This window comes from Notothenia coriiceps, unplaced genomic scaffold (genome assembly GCF_000735185.1).
Source record: "Notothenia coriiceps isolate Sejong01 unplaced genomic scaffold, NC01 NC01_scaffold00037490, whole genome shotgun sequence".
NCBI classification, from domain to species: Eukaryota; Metazoa; Chordata; class Actinopteri; order Perciformes; family Nototheniidae; genus Notothenia; species Notothenia coriiceps.
The window spans coordinates 176,577-200,217 of record NW_011370191.1 but is presented as its reverse complement, the minus strand read 5'-3'; the positions used below and the strand labels follow the sequence as shown (position 1 = coordinate 200,217).

At 42.2% G+C, this 23,641-nt stretch overlaps 1 protein-coding gene across 1 annotated transcript in view; it reads left to right on the top strand.

The window, feature by feature from the left end:
* Positions 1-21,042, top strand: part of zzef1 (zinc finger, ZZ-type with EF hand domain 1) — a 25,948-nt gene extending 4,906 nt beyond the window's left edge. The window contains exons 3-20 of the mRNA XM_010797139.1: positions 2,434-2,606; positions 2,874-3,069; positions 3,185-3,345; positions 3,885-4,165; positions 6,621-6,795; positions 6,887-7,019; positions 7,101-7,327; positions 8,105-8,416; positions 8,854-8,954; positions 9,077-9,212; positions 10,066-10,425; positions 10,534-10,677; positions 11,296-11,464; positions 11,565-11,663; positions 11,794-11,959; positions 12,990-13,140; positions 16,548-16,619; positions 18,750-21,042. Coding sequence (XP_010795441.1) covers positions 2,434-2,606; positions 2,874-3,069; positions 3,185-3,345; positions 3,885-4,165; positions 6,621-6,795; positions 6,887-7,019; positions 7,101-7,327; positions 8,105-8,416; positions 8,854-8,954; positions 9,077-9,212; positions 10,066-10,425; positions 10,534-10,677; positions 11,296-11,464; positions 11,565-11,663; positions 11,794-11,959; positions 12,990-13,140; positions 16,548-16,619; positions 18,750-18,830 — 3,137 coding nt within the window. The 3' untranslated portion in view covers positions 18,831-21,042. The remainder of the gene's footprint in view (positions 1-2,433; positions 2,607-2,873; positions 3,070-3,184; positions 3,346-3,884; positions 4,166-6,620; positions 6,796-6,886; positions 7,020-7,100; positions 7,328-8,104; positions 8,417-8,853; positions 8,955-9,076; positions 9,213-10,065; positions 10,426-10,533; positions 10,678-11,295; positions 11,465-11,564; positions 11,664-11,793; positions 11,960-12,989; positions 13,141-16,547; positions 16,620-18,749) is intronic.
* The last annotated feature ends 2,599 nt before the right edge of the window (positions 21,043-23,641 follow it).

The following is a 23,641-nucleotide window of genomic DNA, read 5'->3' as shown; positions in this document are numbered from 1 at the left end:
GGAGGAGGGTGTGGAGGAGTTCTATTGCTCTGCACTGCATTGAACTCCATCAGCAGGCTCTTTGCAGGCAACATGCTTGAAGTTTGACAAGTGAGTCTGTCGTTGTGGAAATGCATCGACCATATCAGATCCAGGCGCTTAAGGCACCGCAGTTCCGCTTTTTTGGAGGAATTGAGTATAGCATGTAATAATGAGGATGTGCTTACTTCACAGAGGTCGTGTGCTTCGCAGGGGAAACGTTCCTGAGAGGTTTTTTGAGTTAGAACTAACTGAAAGTTATTCATGCTGGAGAAGGGTGGATGGCTGTTCCGCGCTTGAGTGATCCCAAATGGCTCATGCTTGCTTTTCTTGTTTGACATCCCACGCGCAGCGAGCTGAATGCTCTGAATAAGAAGTTGCAGGGCCAGGCCAGCTTGTTGTGCAGCATATGCATGCAGAGCATTCTCTACAAACTGATGTATGGAAGCCAGGCCCCTCAAACCTCTGCCATTCCTCTGCAAGCTCTCATGGACAGGGGCACAGCTTCAGTGGTGAGAGTGGCGAAGTATTATGTGATTGCCCATTGGAAGTACAGGAGATTCGATCAGCGTTTGCAGACTTCACGACACACAGAGTCACTTCCAAATGTTGCAGACCCCTTCTCTTTGATGTGAAATGCCCTGGTTGTACTTCAAATGGGAGGGGGTCATCGACCTGCAGGCAATTCTGAGCTCAAAGCCAAGTTCAGGGAAGGTGAATGGGAAGCAGACAAGCGTTGGACAGTTCATGAGATAATGCCCCCCTCCCTTCCCCTGGATTCCAGGATGTTCAAGCGGACCATGGCCTTTTTGGGAGCCATATATTGCTGAACAGCTATTCTCCACCATGAACTTCAATAAGTCATAGTACAGGTCCAGACTTATGCTGCACATCTTCAAGCCATAGCGAGGGTTTCACTGCTTCCTCCCTCGAACAAAGTGGCTCAGCTGTTGTGCGAGGGAAGCGCTGCCAGGTCTCTACAGAAGGCGAGTTAGCAAAGGAACGAGCAAACTGTAATAGTTATGTTGTGAAACGTTCATGTAAGAAGATGTTGAAGAACTGTTAATGTTGTATTTTTTAATAAATGTTTTGCGGAATACTTGAAGCGGCCCAGACTTGCCCAGACTCTACGTCCAGCGGCCCCCAGGTAAATTGAGTCTGAGACCCCTGATCTAGGATGACACCAAAAGCCTCCCAGACGTTGGATTTCGCTCTTTAGGAAGAGTTATTGAAAATGCTGTATTCTCCGCTATAGAGAGCTTCACCAGCCATTCAGAATGTGGTGCGCTCAGCAGCAGATAGATGCACTGCAGAGGTTATGATTATGCTCGGTCCCGCGGAGGAGAGGTCTGAGGATTTAAACATTCAACTAAATTATTATTGTTTAAATATATTTATTATGCAACACCCGCAACCGGACCCGCATCATCTTTGTTTTACCCAGAAGCGAACCCGGAAAAAAGCGTTTGAAAAAATACCACCCGCAAATCACCTTTTTTGCGGGTCACCCGTCGGGTACCCGCGGATACCCGACCCGATGCAGGACTCTGCTATCTGGTCAGTAGGTTGCAAACTGTCTATTTGTTCCATCACCTGCCAGATCTCTCTGCAGCATACACATTCATCTGCAGTGGGCATGCTTTCACAGCATTGACATGTACACCTGAATATTGTACATAACATAAAAAAAAAACAATATCTGCCGGACGTGTGAGGAACAGATGACAAATTAAGATCGACATTCAGTGCAGGTCAAATTAAATAAAACAGAATTTACCATTCAGTATTGCCGACTCGAGTCTCGCCGGCTGCGGAATCCGCTTCTCTTTCACAAGTTTCTGCCTCGTTGTTCGATTGCCGGGCAGGAGGCTCGTACTGATAAGGCAAGATGCCTTGAAGTGAAAGGCTAGCTGGTTCACTCTCTACTTCTGTAACTGAATCCAGATAACCCACCGAATCTGAGCTTGAATGATCGCTGTCGCTGTCTGAAGTTGTCGCGTTGCTTGCCATTTGGACTGATGGCAATATTTGCCACGTGTGACGTCACCGCTCGTTCGGGAGTGATCGGGGGCGTACTCGGCAAACTTCGGAACCAACATCGGTTTTTAACGTATATGTCATTTAATTATGACCAAACTTTAAACATTTGTATTTATTTTTATTCTGGTGATATCTAAACTATATGTTAAAAAACAACTGTGTTAGATGCATTACATGGCCTTTAAACACAAAATTGACCCTTGGAGAGATAAGCTTCATCTATCCATTCCCGTCTCCCACATGTTTGATGAACTTGGGTACAACAATGTTCTGTATTTTCAAACTAAATTAATTGTATGAGGGAGATTTTTCATTGTTTACTCATGTTTAACCATTTTTAATTGTATATCAAACCTTTCTTTTCAATCCACATAGGTCTTCGTTCCTCAGCCTTGCTCGCCCTGCTGTCGCCCAATGAATCGTCTTCTGACAGTGAGCTGTGTCCTGTCTCTCCGGAGTCCTCTCAGGAGCTCAGCAAAGCCACTGACACCTCCTCTGTCCCCGGCAACACTGCAGCCATCTGCTCCCTAACATCTCCCAGGGACACAGTAAGGAACATAACTGACGTGATAGGATACACTTAATAATCTCTGTTAGGGGAGTGGATCAATAAAGTTTAAGGAAGAAGAAAGACATTGGGAAGCAGATCACCTTACTAGATTCACAAACATGGCAGTATATGCGCTACAAATATACCTCTACCTATTTTTGTAAATCAGCTAAAGTTTATATAGGTAAAACTGTATGCAGTATTCTAACTTTTGAAGAGTTTGAGCCGTCTACCTACCGAATTGTTGTTCTGCTCTTACCCCCAGATCAAGCCATCAGGGAAGGAGAATAAAACAAAGGAGTTGGGCTCTCCTCCCCCTGTTCCTTCAGAGATGTTGTCCCCACCAGGCACTGCAGAAGGGGAGAAAAGGAAGCTGGTTACCCAAGACACGCTGGACTCCCCCAGCCTCAGTCAGACCCCCTCTGTGTCCAGCGAGGACCCCCTCTCTCCTGTGTTGCATGGTAAATACTGAGAATACCTCTACCAGACTCTGATGGTGGTCATTAGTGCTTATCCCTTGGCTGTCAGGATCAGAATTGTTGGTTATATTTGTGTGTTTCTTTCTACCATTCTAAGCTTCAGAGCCTGATTCAGGAACAGTCACTTCTCCAGCAGCTGAAGTTGTCAAAGGGACTGAGAGGCTTCCCCCAGTTCTCCTTCAGGAGCATGTGTTTTCAGAGTGCTCCAGAGAGAGGATCCTGGGACTACTATCAGCCATGCTGCCCCCTGCCATACCAGTACGTGAAACCTAAGACAGGTTTTTATGGTTTTATGAAACGCTTAAGAGATAGTGCTGAGAGTTGGCTGTCAGAATGAATACTTCCCTTATCTGTGTGTAAAATATGAAGCTACAGATAACAGCAAATGAGTATTAATGTAGTTACTAAAGTTAGGTAACAACATCTGCCTATCAGCGCCTCTAAAGCTCGCTAATTAACACGTTATCTTTCATTTTATTGCTCCATGCACATTTTTCTTTACAAGGAGTATGTGCTGAACTCTAGTTCTTCTTGGGCAGGTGTTGTAAATTCCTTCAGCTTTGTCCTCACCTTGAAGTTTCCAGGCAACCATTGAGGCTCCAGGAGGTCAAAGATTTAGCCCAGAAAGTCACACACTATAATTAATCCCCCCAAAAAATGTTTGTCAACACTTAGGTTATAAAATGTAATTATTTCAAACTCAGCATTCATTCTTTTCTAAATGTTCACTATTTGTCAGCATTGTCTTTATGTTTTCCTACTTTTTAACATTTACATCTTCTTTTTTCTATCCCCAGGGCAGCACCCTGTCTCTGCCCAGTCTGAACTCCATCCTGCCCAAGCTCTTCAGGGCGGTCATTTCCAATGCTGGCTCTCTGAACGAGACGTACCACCTCACCCTGGGGCTGCTGGGTCAACTGCTGCTCCGAATCCCTCCGATGGAGTCCGACTCTGCCGTTACTGAGGCTCTGGCTGACAAATATGACTTGTTAACACAAGCAGAGGCAACCAGTTCAGACATCCAGGGCTGGAAGACCACCCAGCTGCTGTTCAGCCTCGGAGCCGTCTGTTTAGACAGGTAAAAGAAGTAAAACCTGTTAATCCCACAGGAATGTTTTGTAGCTTGTAAAATCAATTTATTTGCAGGTATTAAACTAACAACAAGTCTGCACTTGTTAGCACCTTCATGGATCAAGCAATGTGAGATATTTTTAATACCATAAAGCAGGGCTCGACATTATAAATGGCCCGCTGGCCCGGAAGCACTATTTAGACACCCCGGGCCAGCATATAGTACTTTCCACTTGCCCGCTCGGGCCACTAAAAATATTGCTTTAAACATTTTTTTGTTAAATTGTTTCGTTTATCAACGCTACAACATAGCGTTTCGTGAGTCGGTTGTCCTTGTTGGCTGAAAAGCAAACGGCTGTTTGCTGCGGAGCACAGCGCGAGCAGGCTCCCGTGAGCGGGAGCGCAGCGCGATTAGGCTCCCGTGAGCGGGAGCGCGCTCCTTCACTACAATTCAATTCAAAACCTTTATTTATTCAGGTGAAAACCCATTGAGATCATTGACCTCTTTTTCAATGGTGACCTGCTGCAAGTAGGTTCCAACATGAATACAAACATGACAGAAAAACAAAGAGGACATCATATGGCATATTTACATTGACTACAGTTTGTATAGCTAGTAGCATTTACCGATTGGATAGCATCTAACCTTGCTTTAAAAACATGTAATGGAACCAAACTGCTCAACTTCCATTCCTTTTGCAGACTGTTCCAAATTAGCGGAGCGGACTACAGACTATCGCGCCACCTAACCATTCGCCAAAATGTTTTTAATACCAGCGGTAACCGGCCAAGCGCCGGGAAAAAAACAATCTTCAAATAAAGAAAGTCACCGGAGGAGTTAAAGGAGAGTGACAGGGAGCATGAGAAGAAGAGGGAGAGAAAGTTTCAGCCAGTTTGATCGATGGAGTTGTTTTCTAGTGGTGCAGTGACGCGTCCTAAAACCCTTTTATAATCTATCGATTAGATTTATGATTCGAAAATTATAAAAGTAGGGTAGACATGTGGATATTATCCGGCTGAACAAAGTGCATTTATCAAACAGGTTTGTTTTCCACAGACCTTATTTCCAGCTATTTTCCAAAACCCTGTGGAGAAATCCCATTACTTTTTTGTCGAGGGAACCAGCAGCTTACTTCCTGGTTTTAGGACGCGTCACTGGCTGCACCAGTCAATATGATGCCAATATAAACTTCTGTCGGCTCTGTACATCAATGCCGACCTATGCTGACAAGTAAGTGAAGAGTAGACAATATAAAGGTATTGGCTTAGGGAAATGTCCCAGCAGTTTAAGATAATTAAGGTTCTAATCAAATCAATTACATAGCCATTACATTTCTAACTCCTAATGACAGGAAGGCAGAAAGTGCATTATACAAATAATAATACTCATAATAATAGCAGACATTTTTTAACAATGTCCACAATATCATTATTTTAATAAACCAAATATAAACAATTGAGGAAAATGAGGAAGAACTGATGATTCAAATGTTGTAGTACAAGTAGTGTAGTTTGTGCATAAATTACTATTGCAACACATTTTCTTCATTATTAGTCGATTTATTTTGGACGAATGCTCCGGGCCAGTGGTTACAATGGTGGGGCCAGTGATAATACAATTCCACCGGCCCGGAGGGCATTTTACCCTTAATGTCTACCCCTGCCATGAAGCAAAGAACATGATTTCACATGCTGTTATTATCCATGTTGGATCCTAATATTTTAACATTGCCAATAAGTCAGACAGGACTTAGAAATCAGATTTTTGTATAATCCTGGCAATAGTACAGAAGCCCTGAGAGTCAAGTGAGAGACAAACATTATTCTGATCCATTGTTTAAGTCCAAGTCCAAACTATTGTCTCTACTTTGCTTAAGGACAGGTGAGAAACAAGGTTTTGCCAGGATAATCTTTTCTAGTTTTTCATTTTTTTTGTTTATGTTTAGGACATAGGAATATACGCATTCATGTTTTCTTCCCGATAAGCTTTTTTTCTCCCTGCACTCTTAAAACAAGGTAATTAGTATGATATATTACATTGCTTCCATGTCCAGAGACTGTAAAACATGCTTTAAGTCTATTTAGAACATCGAGTAATGGCGCTTTTCAGTCTTGTGGCAGAAATTAGTATAACAACAACAACAGTTAGAAAAATGTTCCTAAATAAAAGGAAAATACAAATCCATAACTTTTTTTCCACTCTGTTTAGACTAAGAAAATGGAAATGAGAATTGTGTTTCTTACTTGCCTCTGAGGACATCCATCTTCACTAATCTTTGTTATAATAACCCTACTAAAATATTCAACAAATCTGCAAAATCAGATGCAGAACTGAGAAACTGAAGGATTACCAAAATCACACACTTTGAGATTTTATTTTGCAAAATGTCTGTGAAATATATGCCGCCAGCATCTGTTGCAGTTCATTTGAGATATCTCTCTTCTTATGCTCTGTTTTGCAGTCGTATTGGTCTGGATTGGGCGTGCACAGTGGCAGATATCTTACACAGTCTGAATGCGTGTCCTGAGTGGAGCACAGTCATCGCTGCCTTCACGGACCACTGTATTCAGCTGCTGCCACAAACTCTCAAACGCACCAACCTGTTCACTCTGCTGGTGCTGGTGGGCTTCCCTGAGGTGTGTACAATACTGACCACTGTAGCGATTAGTGTACAGTGTCGTCTCTGACTCTATAAGCTCAGTTTGAACTCCTCTGTGTGTCTGCCAGGTGCTGTGTGTGGGCACCCAAACAGTGTTCATCGACAACGCCAATGAACAGCACAACATGATCCTGCTCAAACACTTCACAGAGAAGAACCACGCTGCAGTGGTGGATGTTAAGACAAGAAAGAGGAAAACAGGTTGGTGCCGTTGTAGCGCACCCTGGTTACTTTGTGTGAGAATAAACATGGAATTTACCCTCTGTGTTCTTTTCTTTCTAGTGAAGGACTACCAACTGATCCAGTCTCTGGACTCCACTGCAGCCGGTCTCCCCGGGCAGTCAGAGGGCGACGGCAGCTCTAAGACCCTGCTCAGCCGGTACCTGAGGAACTTCACCTCCATCATCAGCCACTTGCTGCAGGCCAGCCAGGACAACGGCTCTCCTGATGCCGTGGAGGCATCCTGGGTTCTCTCCTTGGCCCTCAAAGGCCTCTACAACACACTGAAGGTACCTACCACCTCAGAATTTGAAAAGCAAAACAAAAATGTATGCGTATAACAAGTTTATTAAAATAATGTTTACAAAGTGCTCTAGATACAATAAAAGCCAAAACCAGCAACATAAATCGTTATGTTAGATATATACTGTATATATGAGTAGATACAACTACACACACTCACCAGCAAACAAAGAACGGATTAAAACTTTTTTTTTAAAGAGCGTGATTCCCAGAAGAAACCTATTCAAACGGAACATATTTAGGCTTTTTAAAAAGAGGAAACTGATATTGCATTCTCAATTACCTCAGACAATTTGTTCCAAATTAAAGGTGAAAGCACTGGTGCCTTTTAGTTTTGAGCCTGGCACGTGGAACCACGAAAAATGTTGCGAACCAGCCCATAAAAAGTAAAAGGATCAGCAGATTAGCTTGGGCTTAAAAAACAGTAACATATTATAATCTATTCTGAATCTCGCTGGTAGTCAGTGCAGATATTCAAAGACTGGGGTAATATGGTCTCTTATTTTATCGCTGGCTGCAGCATTTTGAACAAACTGGAGACATATCATTGATTTCTGACCGAGACAAGTATAGACACAGTTGAAATAGTCTTGATGAGCTTATTTTAAATCCGTATGACATAAGATTGACTCAAATTCAGGACTGCACAACTCTCTTAAACTGTCTCAGGTCAGTGTTAAAAGTCTCCAGAACAACATCTGAGTGGTTGTGTAGGCTAGGAGCAACTGGCTTAGATGATGTTTTTTATTTCTTCTCTTGTGTAGAAACATGGAGTAGAGCACGCTCAGGAGGACATCCAGGAGTCAGGCCTCACGCAGCTGCTGGTGAGGAAGTGCAGCAAAGGGACCGGCTTCACCAAGCTGTGGTTGCTGCGAGACCTGGAGATCCTCTCCATCATGCTCTACTCCTCCAAGAGGGAGATCCACTCCATGGCCCAGGACCCAGAGCGGGACCAAAGAGAGCAGGACAAAGAGCACGACTCGGACCACTCCAGCTGCTGTGCCGACGAGACCGACGTCAGCAACAAGCCCGACCCCTTAGAGGGGCTCGATGAGGAGACAAAGATTTGCTTCCAGGTGATAAGGGATACTATAAGAGATGTCCATAAGTGCAAACTACTCATTCATTTCAGTCCGCTAGATTATTATTTAAATGTTTTATTTGTAGTTAAATCATTTTGACTGAAGTTACAATTTACTATTAATGTACAGTTTAAGAACACTGCTTCAAAACAATGCAATACAATAGAAACGTCCCTAATGGTCTCTTTCAGTCCCATTACATTACATGTGTTTGACACATTTATCCAAAGGGACATTCCAACGGGAGCCATGTATCATACGCAAGGACACTTAAACATGTTGACTGCTGGGGCTGATTGTAGAATCACTGCCCCTCCCATTAGAACATTGCTATTTATATCTGCACAGTGCAGTAAAAAGCTAAATGAAAATCTAATTTACTTGTTTATTTATCTAGAAACCTTACAGTGATTTTCTTCTTTTTCACACAGATCACACACGATGCCTTAAACGCCCCTCTCCCCATCCTGCGAGCCATGTATGAGCTGCAGATGAAGAGAACCGATTCCTTTTTCCTGGAGGTGCAGAAGAGGTCAGCCGACAGATTGTTTTTTTATTGACTTTTCTTTTAATATGATGTTGCGTGGTAAAGGTCATACTTCACAATCTGATACTACCTCTCTGTTATGTGTTGTGCCTTTGTGTTATTATCAGATTTGACGGAGAAGAGATAAAAACAGATGAAACAATCCGGACGCTGGCTCAGAAGTGGCAGCCTGGCAGGCGGCCTCGCTCCGAGGAGAGGAACACCAAGGCTGTGGACACTGACATGATTGTGGTGTCATGCGTGGTGAGTTGTTGATGTGCCCTCAAAAAGCATACAGTAGTTTGTGACTGGCTAACAACATGAAACATGGGCTTTAAGGTACTTATCTGCTGTAAGTGTAATACCTACTGTACAGTTCATAATGGTTGTTACTCTCCCAGTTTGGAGAAACAGACAGGGGTGATGGCACAGAAGCTACGCAATATACTAAAGGCGATGGGGGCAGCAGCATATCTAGCCACTTTAAAATAATAAATATCAGTTCAAGTGTACTCCACATTTTAGAATATTTTCATAGCATTAACACATTATTTACCGATGTGTAACTGACGCTGTTATCTATGCTCTCTTGAAAGCAACCAGACTCCATTAACAAAAACTGCAATTATACCTCTCAGAACAAGGGTGTTGCTGGTTTACCAATTCTTTCAGAGTTTCAAAGGGTTAGTTCTAAATCTCTAAATGTATAAAATAACACACTAACTAATCAAGGTCAGCAGTAGACCAGCAACTCTTCATTTTACAAGGTAAATTACTCTTTTAGTAAATGGAGTCTGATGGATAGAGAGATCGTAGATAACTGATCAGTTCTCCATCAGAACAGTATGTCTAATTATAGCATACATTTAACTGATATATATATGTTTTTGGTGACACTTTGTTTAGGTGGCTATAATCATTTGCTGACATCTACTATAGGAAATAAACTGACTATGGATAAGAACTCATACAACTCCAAAACAATCGAAACTACAAACTCTTAAGCCTTACAAACTACAACGAGAAGAGAAGAGAAACTCTGAGGAAAGGTGTTTTTATTACATTTTCCATATGTCAATATTCTAATATCTCCCCATCATTGTCTTCCCACCCACAGTCCAAACCCAGCCACTGTGAAAAGGCCATAGAGGAGATCAACGTTGTGGCCCAGAAGCTCATCACAAATTCTGAGAACGACCTGCAGCTCAGCTACGCCAAACAGCGGCGCACCAAAAGTTCAGCTCTCCTGCACAAGGAGCTGGACGTCCGCAGCAATCGAGCAGTTCGTCAATACCTGGTGAAGGTCAACCAGGCCATCGCCACGCTATACGCCCGCCACGTGCTGGCCTCGCTGCTGGCCGACTGGCCCGCCGACGCAGCACTGAGCGAGGAGGCCCTGGAGCTGAACGGCGCCTCGCACATGGCCTACATCCTGGACATGTTGATGCAGCTGGAGGAGAGGCCGCTCTGGGAGAAGGTGGGGCATAAAGGAGAACAATTAGGAGATTATGTTGTGTTTTTAACATTTGATTCGTTGTAGGTGCTCTGTGGATTAATGTGAGTGTGATTATCCATTCATAATCAGATTCTCCAGAGGGTGCTGAAGGGTTGCAGCCAGAGTATGCTGTGCAGTCTGTCCCTCACTGCCTGCCAGTTCATGGAGGAGCCAGGCATGGCTGTGCAGATCAGAGAGTCCAAACACCCATACGACAACAACACCAACTTTGAGGTGGGTAACATTCCTTTTTGTTACAATTTAGAGTCAGGATCAAAAATTCTGTAATTTATCCCACAGCAGGGAAATGTACGATATTACGGCAAAGGAAGGAGACGGAGTAACATATTAAATATAGAAGCAAGCATATCACCAGAAAAAATACAAATAAATGCACACTCATGGTAACAGAAACAAGTAGCAGCATTATAGAAAGTGAACATATAAAAGTAATGAGGCAGCAGTAAGTGGCAAACAGCAATTTTGTATAAAAAGGGTATATTGCACACATCACAGTCACCTCTCAACAGTGGTGTTACAGTCTGAGTATTGAAGTAGCAGCCAGAAAAAAATGAGTAAATGTACATGACAAATTGCACATAGTAGTTTTATTTCGTAACAGTGATGTTATCGTCCCTATCTGTGGGTATTGGTGGTCTACCAGGGAGGTGTATCATCAATTACAGCCATAACTGTTTTAAAAAAGCTTTAATATTTCCAACGTTGAGCTGGTCACAACATGTATAATGGCTGACTAAAGAAGAACTTGCAAAATAATCGATGTATTAGTACAGGTCTTTATTTGAAACGGGGCATTTCTTTCTTTTAATTCAGTTTCTTGTCTCTCTTTAGGACAAGGTGCACATCCCAGGAGCCATCTACCTGTCAGTGAAGTTTGACTCCCGCTGCTACACAGAGGAAGGCTGTGATGAGCTCCTCATGTCCAGCAGCAGTGATTTCCTCCAGGACGTCCACAACTTCAGTGGCTCCCCTCAGAAATGGTTGGACTTTGAGATTCCTGGTGAGAAATATTTAAATGTTCCTTTTCTGATTTATGGGTTCCCATTTTTAGATATGTTGACTAATGTGTTTAAACCCCGTCTGTGTGTTTTTCTTCTCAGGTGATACCCTGTACTACAGGTTTATGTCGGACATGAGCAACACAGAGTGGGGCTACAAGTTCACCGTTACAGGAGGGCACAGAGGACGTTTCCAGACAGGTGCTTCAATTCAAGATACACACTCCTTTTTCATTTTAGCAAACCTGCTTTCATTTGTTGACTCCTCAAAGTACCCAAATAAATCCTCAGGTCATTAACCTCTCTGCCCTTTCGCTTGTGGTCTCATCAGGTTTTGAGATACTCAAGCAGATGTTAGCAGATGACCAAGTGCTCCTTCACCTGCCACTGTCTGACATCTGGGAGTGGCAGGTGGGCGTGGCCTGCCGTCAGACTGGGAACCAGCGACTCAAAGCCATTCACCTGTTGCTCCGCCTGCTGCAGTGTCAGTCACAGACGTAAGAAACATATCCATGCATTCATCCCTTTTCTCTAATGCTTCTAATGCTTCTGCTAAAAACTGTAGGCTTATATTGTCATGTCTGGAACCCAAAAGTAATATGCACCATCATTCTCACTTGGGCCCCTGCTCGTAAGTAATGCTTTCTTGGCTAAGAGGACCCGGTGCACCTATTTCCCTCTCCAGAGGTTAAGGATGCATCACAGGGTTGGCATAAAGCCTTGTTAATTCCTCATGTCGTAGTAGTCGCCACGGAAATTAGATAAAGGCTGTGTGCAGGAATTTGCACATGTGTTTACAGACTCGGCTACCGGAAGCTAATTCAGAAGGGACTTAGTTTAAGCTGCAGCTGAATTATGCTGCCTGAAAAAGTTTGCGTGCACACAAGCTTGTGGGTTTTGGCTTGATTTAGTTTCATACCAATTTTAGTGCTCAAACTGAGAGGCCAAAGTGAATGGGGCTCTTCCAAAGTCACGTTGCAACTCTATATGCAAATTGTACTTCTGCACTGTGGAAACTTGAAGCCCTTATGGCACATATACTGATAATGGACTTTCAGTAAAGTACTATGCTTCTTGTGTCCAGCAGATACGGTTCTGAAAATATTAATATTTGCGTTATTATTAGAGATTCTGGATTTTAGAAAGGGGGGAAAAAAAGAAGAAGAAAAAAACATTGCAAACTATTTGCAGCAATAAAATAGCAATAGAGTACATAGTGCCTCTCTAAGCGCTATTCATGTCTGTAAATTAAATTGTTTATGATACTTGATCATACAGATAGATACAGAATGACTTTTTTATTATAATAAATAACAAATACTTTTTTTCCTCTTTTGGGGCAATCTAGAAATATGCAATCAATTTGAGCAGTACACATTTTGTTATGGCTGTTGGAAGTTACAAGATCCAAAGTCATTATAATTGTATTTGTTGTTGTTGTTGTTGTTTTTCCTGCCACAGCTTTACCTTTCCCAGAGTGCTCCTCTTTATGGTATGTGACGTACATGTGTTCTGTTTGCTCTGCAGGGCCGGTGAGCTGACGCTGCTGCGCCCTCTGTGGCAGCTGTTCATGTCCATGGAGAACACTCTGAGCCAGGACCCCACCAGCATCACCGTGCTGCTGCATCTTCACCGAGCCCTCACTGAACTCTTCTTCGTCGCAGAGGCCAGAGCCATTGTGAGTCGCACGCACGCACGCACACACACACACACACACACACACACACACACACACACATACACACGCGCGCTATGTCTTATAATATTACAAATAAATACAATAATAAAATATACTGTGTAAAGTATGATTTGAATATTCTTGTATATTATATAGAATGTTTTTTATTTAATAGAAGGCAGCAGAATACAGAGAAATCTTCAGCATTGATATACACACCTTTTCACATATCCAACCCTTTCTATGACTTTCAAAGTGCCATTTTCTACCAGATCCTGCTAAAGAAAAGTGAGAAGCAACTACAAGTGTACTCTCTGATTAGACATTCCCCTAGACAATTAAGGCCAAAATAATATCCAAGGTTATTTTGACGATCATTTATCACGATTATTCATAGTGTGAGTGACAACATGACTTTATCCCACTTTGCTACAATCATACTAATGTACAAATTAGGGCTGCAGCATGTTTCAACCCAATTTGACCCCTGGGTATTGCTTTATAATTGGAGGTGTGGTTAAACAACATGTTAGTTATTTATTTAGGTGTTGGCTTTTTTGCTGGGTTGACAGCATTATTGACGTTGTGGTGGAGAGAAACTGAACAAGGCTATGGTGAAGAAACTACTATTATAGACCTAAGAGGAACCTTCAGTGTTTTACTCTTGCTAACAGTTTGAGGCAATTTAAATGAAACGCTCAGAGGAAAAACATTTGATTCTCTACCGCTGTCTTTCTTCCACCCTCTCTGTCTTTATCCGAGCATGTTTCTCCTCCACCCACCTGTTCTGCTCTGGGCTCGGGGCCAAAGCCCAGCCCTGCCATCTGCCAGACGGCACAGTGCCACAGAGATGCCATCTATTTTGTGATGCGTACTGGCTCTCTCACTCTCGTTCTCAATTGTCTTGAATTATTGATTGAGAGATTTCTCGAGGATTATGACCCCTCCGTCAGACAGGAGTTTCCCATCTGTGCCTGCAATTGACGCAGCGTCCCAGAACTGCACTACCTTTCCCTATTCCCTTCTGCTCTGCTCACTGAGTCCTCGGGGTGCTCATCTGACAATAACATTACATCAGTTGACTTGTCTTCCAGGATGCTGGCTCCCATCTGCAGCAGGTGAATGTTGTTTCATGAGAGGGAGATGTGTTTCTTAGGACAAACACCAGGGGGCAGTAGCAGCACTCAGCAGTTTTACCTGGGGTGCCCTTCATGGTCAGTGTTGTGTTAGCAATGACACATGTTGGTGTGAGGCGAGTCTCCATCCAGCAGAGCCTGACCTGTCCTCTGTTAAAGCAACAGATGTGCGTGCTGCAGCAGTTAGTCACCCCAATCACATGGAGACACCTGGACAGAATAACAACTGCACAATTAGGAGAAGAAAAATCATAGTTTTCTTTGCAACAGTCTAATTAAAAAATATATAAGATGAGTGGTGTGATTATTAGGATCTGTACAAAACTAAGATTTGTATATGAAGTTTGTTATATACGGTTTGTAAGCCAGAAGTATTCCACAGCACCATCATACTTCATTCAGAACAATACTTTCAAATATTTGGCCTTTACCAAATATTGCACTGGTCTATATTGCAATTTTTATAACATTTCGATTTATTTAATAAAATTGCTTGTGGTAAAGAGTGTCTTGCACAGTTGTTGTTTTAAACAAATGCATTGACCCATTTACTTTTCCAATCTAAGTTTTGCCAGCTTTCTCCTGATAAACAGTCAGTTCATCTTATTACATTATTAGTCATTCAACATAATTACATATTTGGTTGTTTAAATGTAATTTACATAAGGCTCACCGCCAATAAATAGGAATATTTGGTAAGAATAATAAAACATGTTTTAAATATTTTTGTTGTTTTCAATACATTTTGACTTTTGGACTTTTCAACGCTATGGAGTTAATATTAATGTTCAGATCACACAACTCAGGAATGAACCCTTACCCTACCCTTCCACCATTGAAATATCATTCTTCAAATAGTATAACACTTACATAAGTGAGGCCTACTATTATCTGCAACTGTGCAAAAACACCAGGTCTAAACTGAATATTGATAAAAACGCATTAACAAAAGCTGTGCACAATTCAGATTTTTTTAATGTCACCCTCATGAACGTATCAACCTGGTCGTTATCGCCTTACAGGAAGGCGAAGTCGATAGGGAGTTGGCTTGGCAACTGGAAGGTCACCAGTTCAAGTCCCGGCAAGACCAAGTGCTACCGAGGTGTCCCTGAGAAAGGCACCGTTCCCTACACTGCTCCCCGGGCGCCGTTCAAAATGGCAGCACACTGCTCCTAAACACTAGGATGGGTCAAATGCAGAGAAACAATTTCCCCACGAGGGATTAATAAAAGTCCATCTTAATCTTAAGTATCAAAACAAATGGCTGTTAGATAAAGTTAAAGCCAGGGAATGAGATATTCAAACAGTCCACAACTGGATCCACTGTTCCAGGACTTCTCAACATCTGCATTTGTTCACAGATAATTTTATAACAAGACAGGACTCTAGGAATCTAGTTTGGGAAAAGTCTCCTTTCAAAATCCATCCATCCATATTGTAAAGCCATCACCAGCTGGGTCTGTGCTCTACCTACGACACAGCGCTCCGTCTGTCACCATCCGAGGATCAGTGTTCACTGCAAATGGTGGCCCTCTATGAACTTAACTGCGGTGATGACATGTAGCCGAGTTCAAAGGCTCTGCAATGACTGAGTGTACTGTAGAATCATGGGAAGCTAATGGGTGCACTGGATCCTCTATGTCCATATTAGGTCTGAGCCTGGAACTGGATTATTTTTAAAGTTGTAGTGGCCGGCGCTGTCCACATTCCGGCTTCTCATTCTTTATACGCACACAAAGTTCACAGCCAGGTCCGCTGAGATTCATTGAACCCTCTCTACCCCAGGAAGTGAAAGTTATATTTAGGATTCAAAACTTTATGTCACGCACTCCTGACTTTACAAATGGTCCTAGGATGTTCCCCTCGGCATAAACAGTCGGGGTGCTGTAGGATGGATGGTGTGACCAGGGCTCTGGACTTTGTCTCCAGCTCTGTAAAAGCTCCATTTGGCCAGTCTCAGCCCATTTAGCCGCCATGTAGCCTTATCAACTCCTCATGCTTATGTAACCAGAGGTATGTCTCTCCCCGTAGGGCTTTAGTGGAAGCGCTCTTCAGTTTGTTTATAATTTTGATTTACTGTTTCAACATACCACAGTTAAATTTGATGCTGAGATAGAGATGAAGAGTGGTCAGGGAACCAGGCCTCATTTATATCCTAATTCATCCCTTATGTAACCTCTTCAAGCAGTCTGTCTCAGGAAGTCGCTTTAATTCATGACATTATCCTATTCTGTGAGCTACATTTAAAAAAACGTGCTTTTTGTTTTTCAGGCGCAGGGGATCCTCCAGGAATATTTGTTGGCCATGACCACTGACGAGCAGCTCCTCAATCACACTGCAATGGTAAGTCTTCAAATATATATATTTTTCCAATAAGACAATATAAACCTTTATGAATCCCCATAGGGAGAATCATGTGTCATAGCAGCAATAAGAGACAAACATAAGGGACAATAAGAACAGGAAATATAATATATGTAACAGTTTAAATAAAAATAACGTGAATAATTATAAATACGGTGAATATTTATAACATCTATGTGCAAGTGCGAGTCCAAAGTACAGCTTACTTACAGTTAGAAGTTAACATAGAAGTTAATAATTGTAGGTAGATATTAGGTTTGCATCATAACCACTGATGCCATTTTTACACCTCTGCCTTTTTTAATTCAAAGCCATGCCTTCAGTCAGGCTCTCTTGGGTCGTCTTTGATGATTTCAATTTCAAATTGCTGCCTGACTTGGATGATAGTACCTCAAAGAAGTTGCCCACTCTCCCTGAAGTGTTGTAATAATATGGAAATGTCAGTCCAAAACACACAGTCCCGTTGGTCGAACAGTCTTCCGTGGCTGTGAGTCAGCTCGTGGCTGGAGTCTCTTTTTCTAGTGAATCACCAGGCTGTTGACACCCGGCAGATCCCTCCGCACCTCCCCCCCCCTCGTTTTAAATATGTGTGGGCACTCAGCACTAATGTGTTTTGTAATGACAGTGCATTAGAATGTGTGGCACAGCGCTCTCTGTGCTGGGGACCCTGCGAAACAGCAGAGGAGCCTGGAGGCAGTTAAGAGGAGAGGAGGATGCGGGGTGGTGAAAAAACACTGTGGGTGGTTCTGTTGAGCAGTTACCTAATACCTTTCAGGTTGAAAACAAAAGACTACAGTACATGCCTTGGCAGTAGGCATAACTATTATGATAACAAGTCCTAAAGAAAATTGGCTGCAGTTCGATTTCGAAAGGTTGGAAAAATGCCATCCACATCATAGCAAGCTCACTCACTTTCTCTTCAAGTTGTTTTACCACAACACAGGATGAATAGAGGATCATGTTCATTTCACTACATACATGGCTTCTATTGACTTTTCACTCAAAAACTGATAACAGGGTAGGCTCCTGTGTGTCGGGGCATCACCTAGGGAACGGTATTTTCAAGAAAAGACCTTCAAAAGTGTCAAAAGTGAAAATGCAGAGGGGAACACTATCATTTTCTCTCAGAACATACACACAACACACATTTGGTATCTTCTGCAAGAAACTGAGTGAAAAACAAATTATATTAAAACTGCCCTGTTGTGCTTTTTGGGGTTTTGCCTTTCCTGTAGTATTTGATATACGTTTTTGTTCAATTATCTGTAAAGATTGAAATCCCAAAGTGTCTGTCCCTCACACTGCCCCCCCCTGACTGAAACTCCTCCATTGCACTCCTTTGTTTACTTCTGTAACATGATGACATCACAATTTAACACCTGTGCTTCTGTTGGCTAGTGCTCCGACTTATTGTAATTGATAGGCTAAGGGGCATCTCTAAGCGGTTGATCAATCACAACACTGCCGAACAGCTGACCAATCAGAGCAGACTGGGCTCTGGTTTCAGACAGAGGGTGAAAAGAGGTGCTGCAGCAGCACAGGCAGTATGAGAGAAAAAAAATAGATTTTTGAATATTAAAGTATGGAAACATGTCACAGTAGAGGAACATAGTGTAACAAATGTACCTGAATATGAGCAGAATATGTCCTCTTTAAGTGAGACTGGGAAACAGCGGCTGTAACCTAGTACTTAAAGTTAGCAGGTGTGTCATGTAAGCCTTATGATGAAGGTGATATAAGGTGAACAGCTAAACTCTCTCAAATGACTGTGTATTGTGAAGTTAAAAAAGAGAATCGTCACCTGACTACAGTTCCCCTGTTTATTTATTTATTTTTTAATCCCACAACTCTACTTTTTGGTTCAACCTCATTTCCTGCCACAGCAGGCAGCAACATACTCTAATACAACTGCTTTAACCCACCTGCCTACCACCACCGTGCTGCTGACATAAAAAATGCTGTTTGCATTCGTGTTGTTCGACAAAAACATGAATTGTCACCAAAAACCAATCTAGCTATTCCAGTCTATCGGTAGCAGATCGGTGCCCTCTAGTTCCCACTGCTTGGTTTTTCTGTTATCATTCAGACCCCTTTTTTTTCATCATGTAGGCTCTGAAGAACATCGCTGCCATCAGCCTGGCTATCAGTTACCCCAACAAATCTACCAAGCTACTCAACGTGTCCCCCTGAGAGCTCCACCAAGAGCATGGAGGAGAACGACCTGAAGGGGACACATCCTGACACAGCAGGTCCACTTTGAACATTGGCGGAGGGGTGAGGGAGGAGACCCTCCCCGACCATCCAGTGCTTTCCTTGTAAAGGACGACCCTCCACTCCGATAACTCTCTGCAGCACTCTGGACAGGAGCTGTGGAGGGGTTCTCAAAGAGCGCTTTCCACATTTAGTCACAATCCTTTTTGCCTTAGGTGAATCCAGTATCAGCATGTGCATTCACTGAAACATGAACAATTGCGGGGTCTTTTTTTTTTTAGTTATACTTGAAGAAACTGTGCTAAAGGACATGAAGTGTGCCAAATTCGAGACCTTCAAGGGGAGGTTTATTAGTTTTTCTCCTGCCTTGGTTCCACCTTAAACAGCTGGGTTTCATAGTTGATCATGGTGAAAACAGGTCACCATGGCGACTCTCATGTCTCAGTGGACATGAAGAGCATCCTAAAAATACTGTCCAGGCCAGTGGAGTGTCATTAGTCACCATGGGGAGAAAGTGCTGACCTACTAGCTCCTTCCTCTCTATCCTTTTGTCTTTCCTTTTATCTATCCTTCCTCTCTACCCACCTTCTCTCCTTCAACGTCCCTTCTTTCCTTTTTAAAAAAACGGGAATTTTCTTTATTTAAGAGAATAATCAGACATTCTTCACAGATATTGGAAAAATAGGTCTGATATGCAACTTTCTGTCATGATAGCCAGTGTAATGTGCATTAAAATCGGCCGACCAGGATTAGGATGAGATTCAAATAGCCATAATGTTTGCATAGGATGAGAATTGACGTTAAAGCTGAGGGAAAACTGTGATAAAATAATATAGCAGTGCATTCCTTCATGTAATTGAATCAAAAGGTTGCTGTATTTTCACTAGTGAGTGAATGAAATACCATTATGATGTCAAATGATGTTCACGAAAATGAACAGCAGCAAAAATTATGTAATTTAAAAACCGGCAACTCTTTAAGGCCTTTAGTTTAACCCCTGATTTATTTATTCACTGTCATTATTTTATCTAACATAAAAAAAGGGTTTTCACACCAGTTATAGGAATAAAATCACGCTGTAGTGTCACACCATCTTGCCCCCCATACCCTGTGTATCATGATGAACACTGGTGTCGTTCAGAAACATGTATAGCTGGTGGTTGACCCCTCACATCACTTCAAAAACTCTTGTTACGAATTGACAAAACTGTAAAATATACACATTATCCCACTTATTCAAAAGCAACTCATCTCATATTTTGTAAACTGAGAATTGATTAATACTGAATTACCTCATCTTTTGTAATTACAGAGTTGTGACTCCTAAATGTTTAATGTGGCTTTCAATCACATTACACTAACACCACCTTTTATTAAGATCCACCTGTAGCCACTTCCACCAAAATAAGTCATGTACTTTCATGTTAAACAAGGCATCACGTTTTGTATGTTGACTAATCTGAACTTAAGTTTTAAAGAGAGTTGATGGGGGTGGATTTCCAATCATTGTTGTACTCATTTCAAATGAAGAAATCATTTTAGTTGTAGGGAAGCCATGGTGGTTTATACCAAAGAAACCAATCATTGTGAGCCGTGAAACATCCCGGAAAGAGCTCCATCTAGAGTTCCTTCCTTTTGTCACATATCAGAGGAAACCTTTAAACTTAGTTTTTTTTATTTTATACTTTTATTTTTGAAATGGTCCCTTGGAGGACCGTAGAATAGCTCGGTGGTTTTGTTTACACAAACATCAGCTGCAGTGAGGAGGAGATACTCTGTTGGGCTTTTACGACGCCTCACCTATCTACTACGTGCCTACGGTTAAAAATGAAGCAATCATAATTTAACTCATGTTAGCCGAATAGTTATTAATTCTATTTTAAAAGAGAGATATATTGTTTGATTTGAAGTTTTGTGTAACTTTTTACTTTTAATGTTTTATTTTTTTTCGTGAGATTGTTTTGATGTTCGAAGCTGACTAATTTGAATGTACATATCTGTGAATATTAATTGCACAGTATATAAAGACTTTGATATCAACCCCTTACAAATATAAACTTTATCGGGCACTAACAGACGGACACTTTGATTCTGATTTTGTATGCATGGCACATTGAAGGTAAAAACAACACCACGTACTGCTTGGGTTGAAAATGTGTTCCGTTTCTAATAAAAATAGAAATGACTTGAATACAACTTGTGATGTCATCTTTTCTGTGTGTAGGCTCAATAGAGAATTTCTGTGCACTGACAAAAAATGTATTGATCCCTCAGGCGGCATTGATCAGAGCCCACACACTCCCTGCAGATCCTGTTCTCCAAGATCCAACTCCAACGTCAATAGTTCTTGTTCACGCTGCTTCCAGCCTTTCCACCTCCCAGAAGTAAATCTTTTCCACTTTTATCTAAAAGTCCCAATTCTGTGATTTCTCTCCAAGCTTTCTGTTTTACCTCACAGGCACCCCCCACACACACAGTGCCGATGATCACTGGGGCGATAATGACATCAAATGGAGGAAATACTCAATAACACTCTTGATGATTCAGTGCCCCTCTGCGCCATCAGAGCCCCCACACCGGGGTGAGTCAGCTCTCCCCCTGCTGCTGCCCCCCCTCTCCCAGGATCCTCTGCTCTCATTTACCCAAGGTGAAAAAAGCAGCCGTGAAGGTGGAGAGCAAATAAGAAAATGCTAGCAGTACCTGTAATGTCACATATGAGGTGTCATGGTAAGGGTGGGTGATATTAGACATTTGGAGAGCTCAGCAGAGGCAGTAAAGACAACATCTCCCATGATCCCACAGTTCTTCATGACGCTCCCAAACTCACACCATTGCATTGACTCACCCAAAAATGCATAATATACTATGAACTAATTATAAAGTAAATTAAGGAGAGTATAACATCTAAGCACGTCATAATAAATTGCTATTTATTTGTTCTAATTTTCATAATAACAGATGTTTTGTGTTTCACATTTTAATAAAAAGTACACCTTTTCAAAAGTCTACTGAACTTCACTGAGGTTACCTGATCCAAATTTGGTTTAAACCAAAAAGGCTGGATGTGTTTTACAGTGAGTAATGACAATCAATTCTTATTAAATCAAACTATGTAATAAGATTAAATAAATACTCGTGATTCCAGCCTGTTAAAAGTCTTTATTCAGTGTTTTCACCTGTTTTAATCCTTTGTCCGTTTGTTTGAAGAGTAGGAGACATTCTTTTTGGAGAAGACGGCTCAACAACAGTGGTAAAGACAACATTTCCCATGATCCCACATTACCTTGACCCCACCAAACTCACACCATTGACTGCTGGAATATGCTTTGTGTGACCAAGAGGGCAAACAATGATGAGAGGCAACTAAACAGTAAGTAAACCCAGGGCAACACTCAAACACCTGTATGAAATAGCAGTGTTTGTTCACTGATAATGTCACTGTTTTATAACTCGGAACATATGAGCAAGAAGTGCCATGTGTTGCTGGTCTTCCAAAAGCTATGCTAGTTTTTCACAAGGACAAGTTCCAGTTCTCCAAATCTGCCTCCTATTCTTTCTCCTGTTGTGGATCTTCCCTCTCTTCCCCATATCAAGGTATCTCTCCTATCACCAGACATGCTCATTGTCCTCTGCATCACTGTTGGGGCAAACAATCGAATGCCCCATCATGTGTGGTTTCTTGTTTGGCTTGCAAATTGTGTCCTTCCCTTCCCGATGCTGCTGCCAGTGCAAAACCTCAATGCTCGGTTCTCTTGGGGTTTACTATGTCTTCGAATTGTTTTAATGTTTGAAGATACTTTTGTGTGAGTATCAACATTTGTGTGTAAAAAATGCAACAATTTAAACAGTTTAGGCACGTAGTATAGTAAACAGTGACTATAAAAAGTACTCATTCCACTCTTGGAGTCTCAAATTGATCCAAATGTAGATTATTCATGCCTTATTTTTCTCTCTTTTTCAAGAACATCGATAGGAACAGAATTCAACACTCTCTTTCTTTGTCATTTCAGCGTATTATTGGGATTTTCACTTTCTCGTGTTCTAGCTTTGTGTCACGCGTCTCCTCTGGTCGTTTTTTCGTCCCTTTTCTTGTTGTGCACCTTTGCCCTATCGGAAGCCGTAACCCTGCTCATGAAACTGCTGGAGGAAACTCCACCTCCACCTTGTCATAATGAGACCTACTTCCTCTCACCCTCCTGGGACAAGGGGCCCAGTGTGGGTCAGCTCTCGTGGGGCCTAGGGATAATTGGGTAGTTTAAATAATCCAGTGAGAATAAGACACAGAAGGCCTACACCCATATATAGCAGCTCCACACATGCTGTTGTGTGATTGCACTGGGAGAGAGAAGCTTGCAAGTTTTTGATTTCATTTCTCGCCTGTCTCCTATCTGGGTTAGAGGCGGGCTGTTATTGGAACGGCCACCTGTGGCACCGGGAGAAGGTGGACTATAATGGATAGCAAGGGTTCCAACATGAGAGCTGCGGTGCTAAACCTGTTAACTAATCCGGATCATTAGAACCGGGGCTGTATGACTAAAAGGAGATGTAATGTGCAGAGATGACAGGAGATGGACTTCACTGACGTGCCCCGAGCCAGCATCAAATGGAAGCTGACCCGGGCGGAAAACTAGTCACTAACAGGCAAATTAGCTTGAGGACAGACTGCAGAGGCCGTTTCTCAATCGCGAGGATACTGGCTTGGTAGTCGCATACTTCCAAGTCACTTCCTTCAGAAACGAAGCAAGTATACTTCCAAGCCACAGCTTCGGAAAACAAGAACAATGGAACAG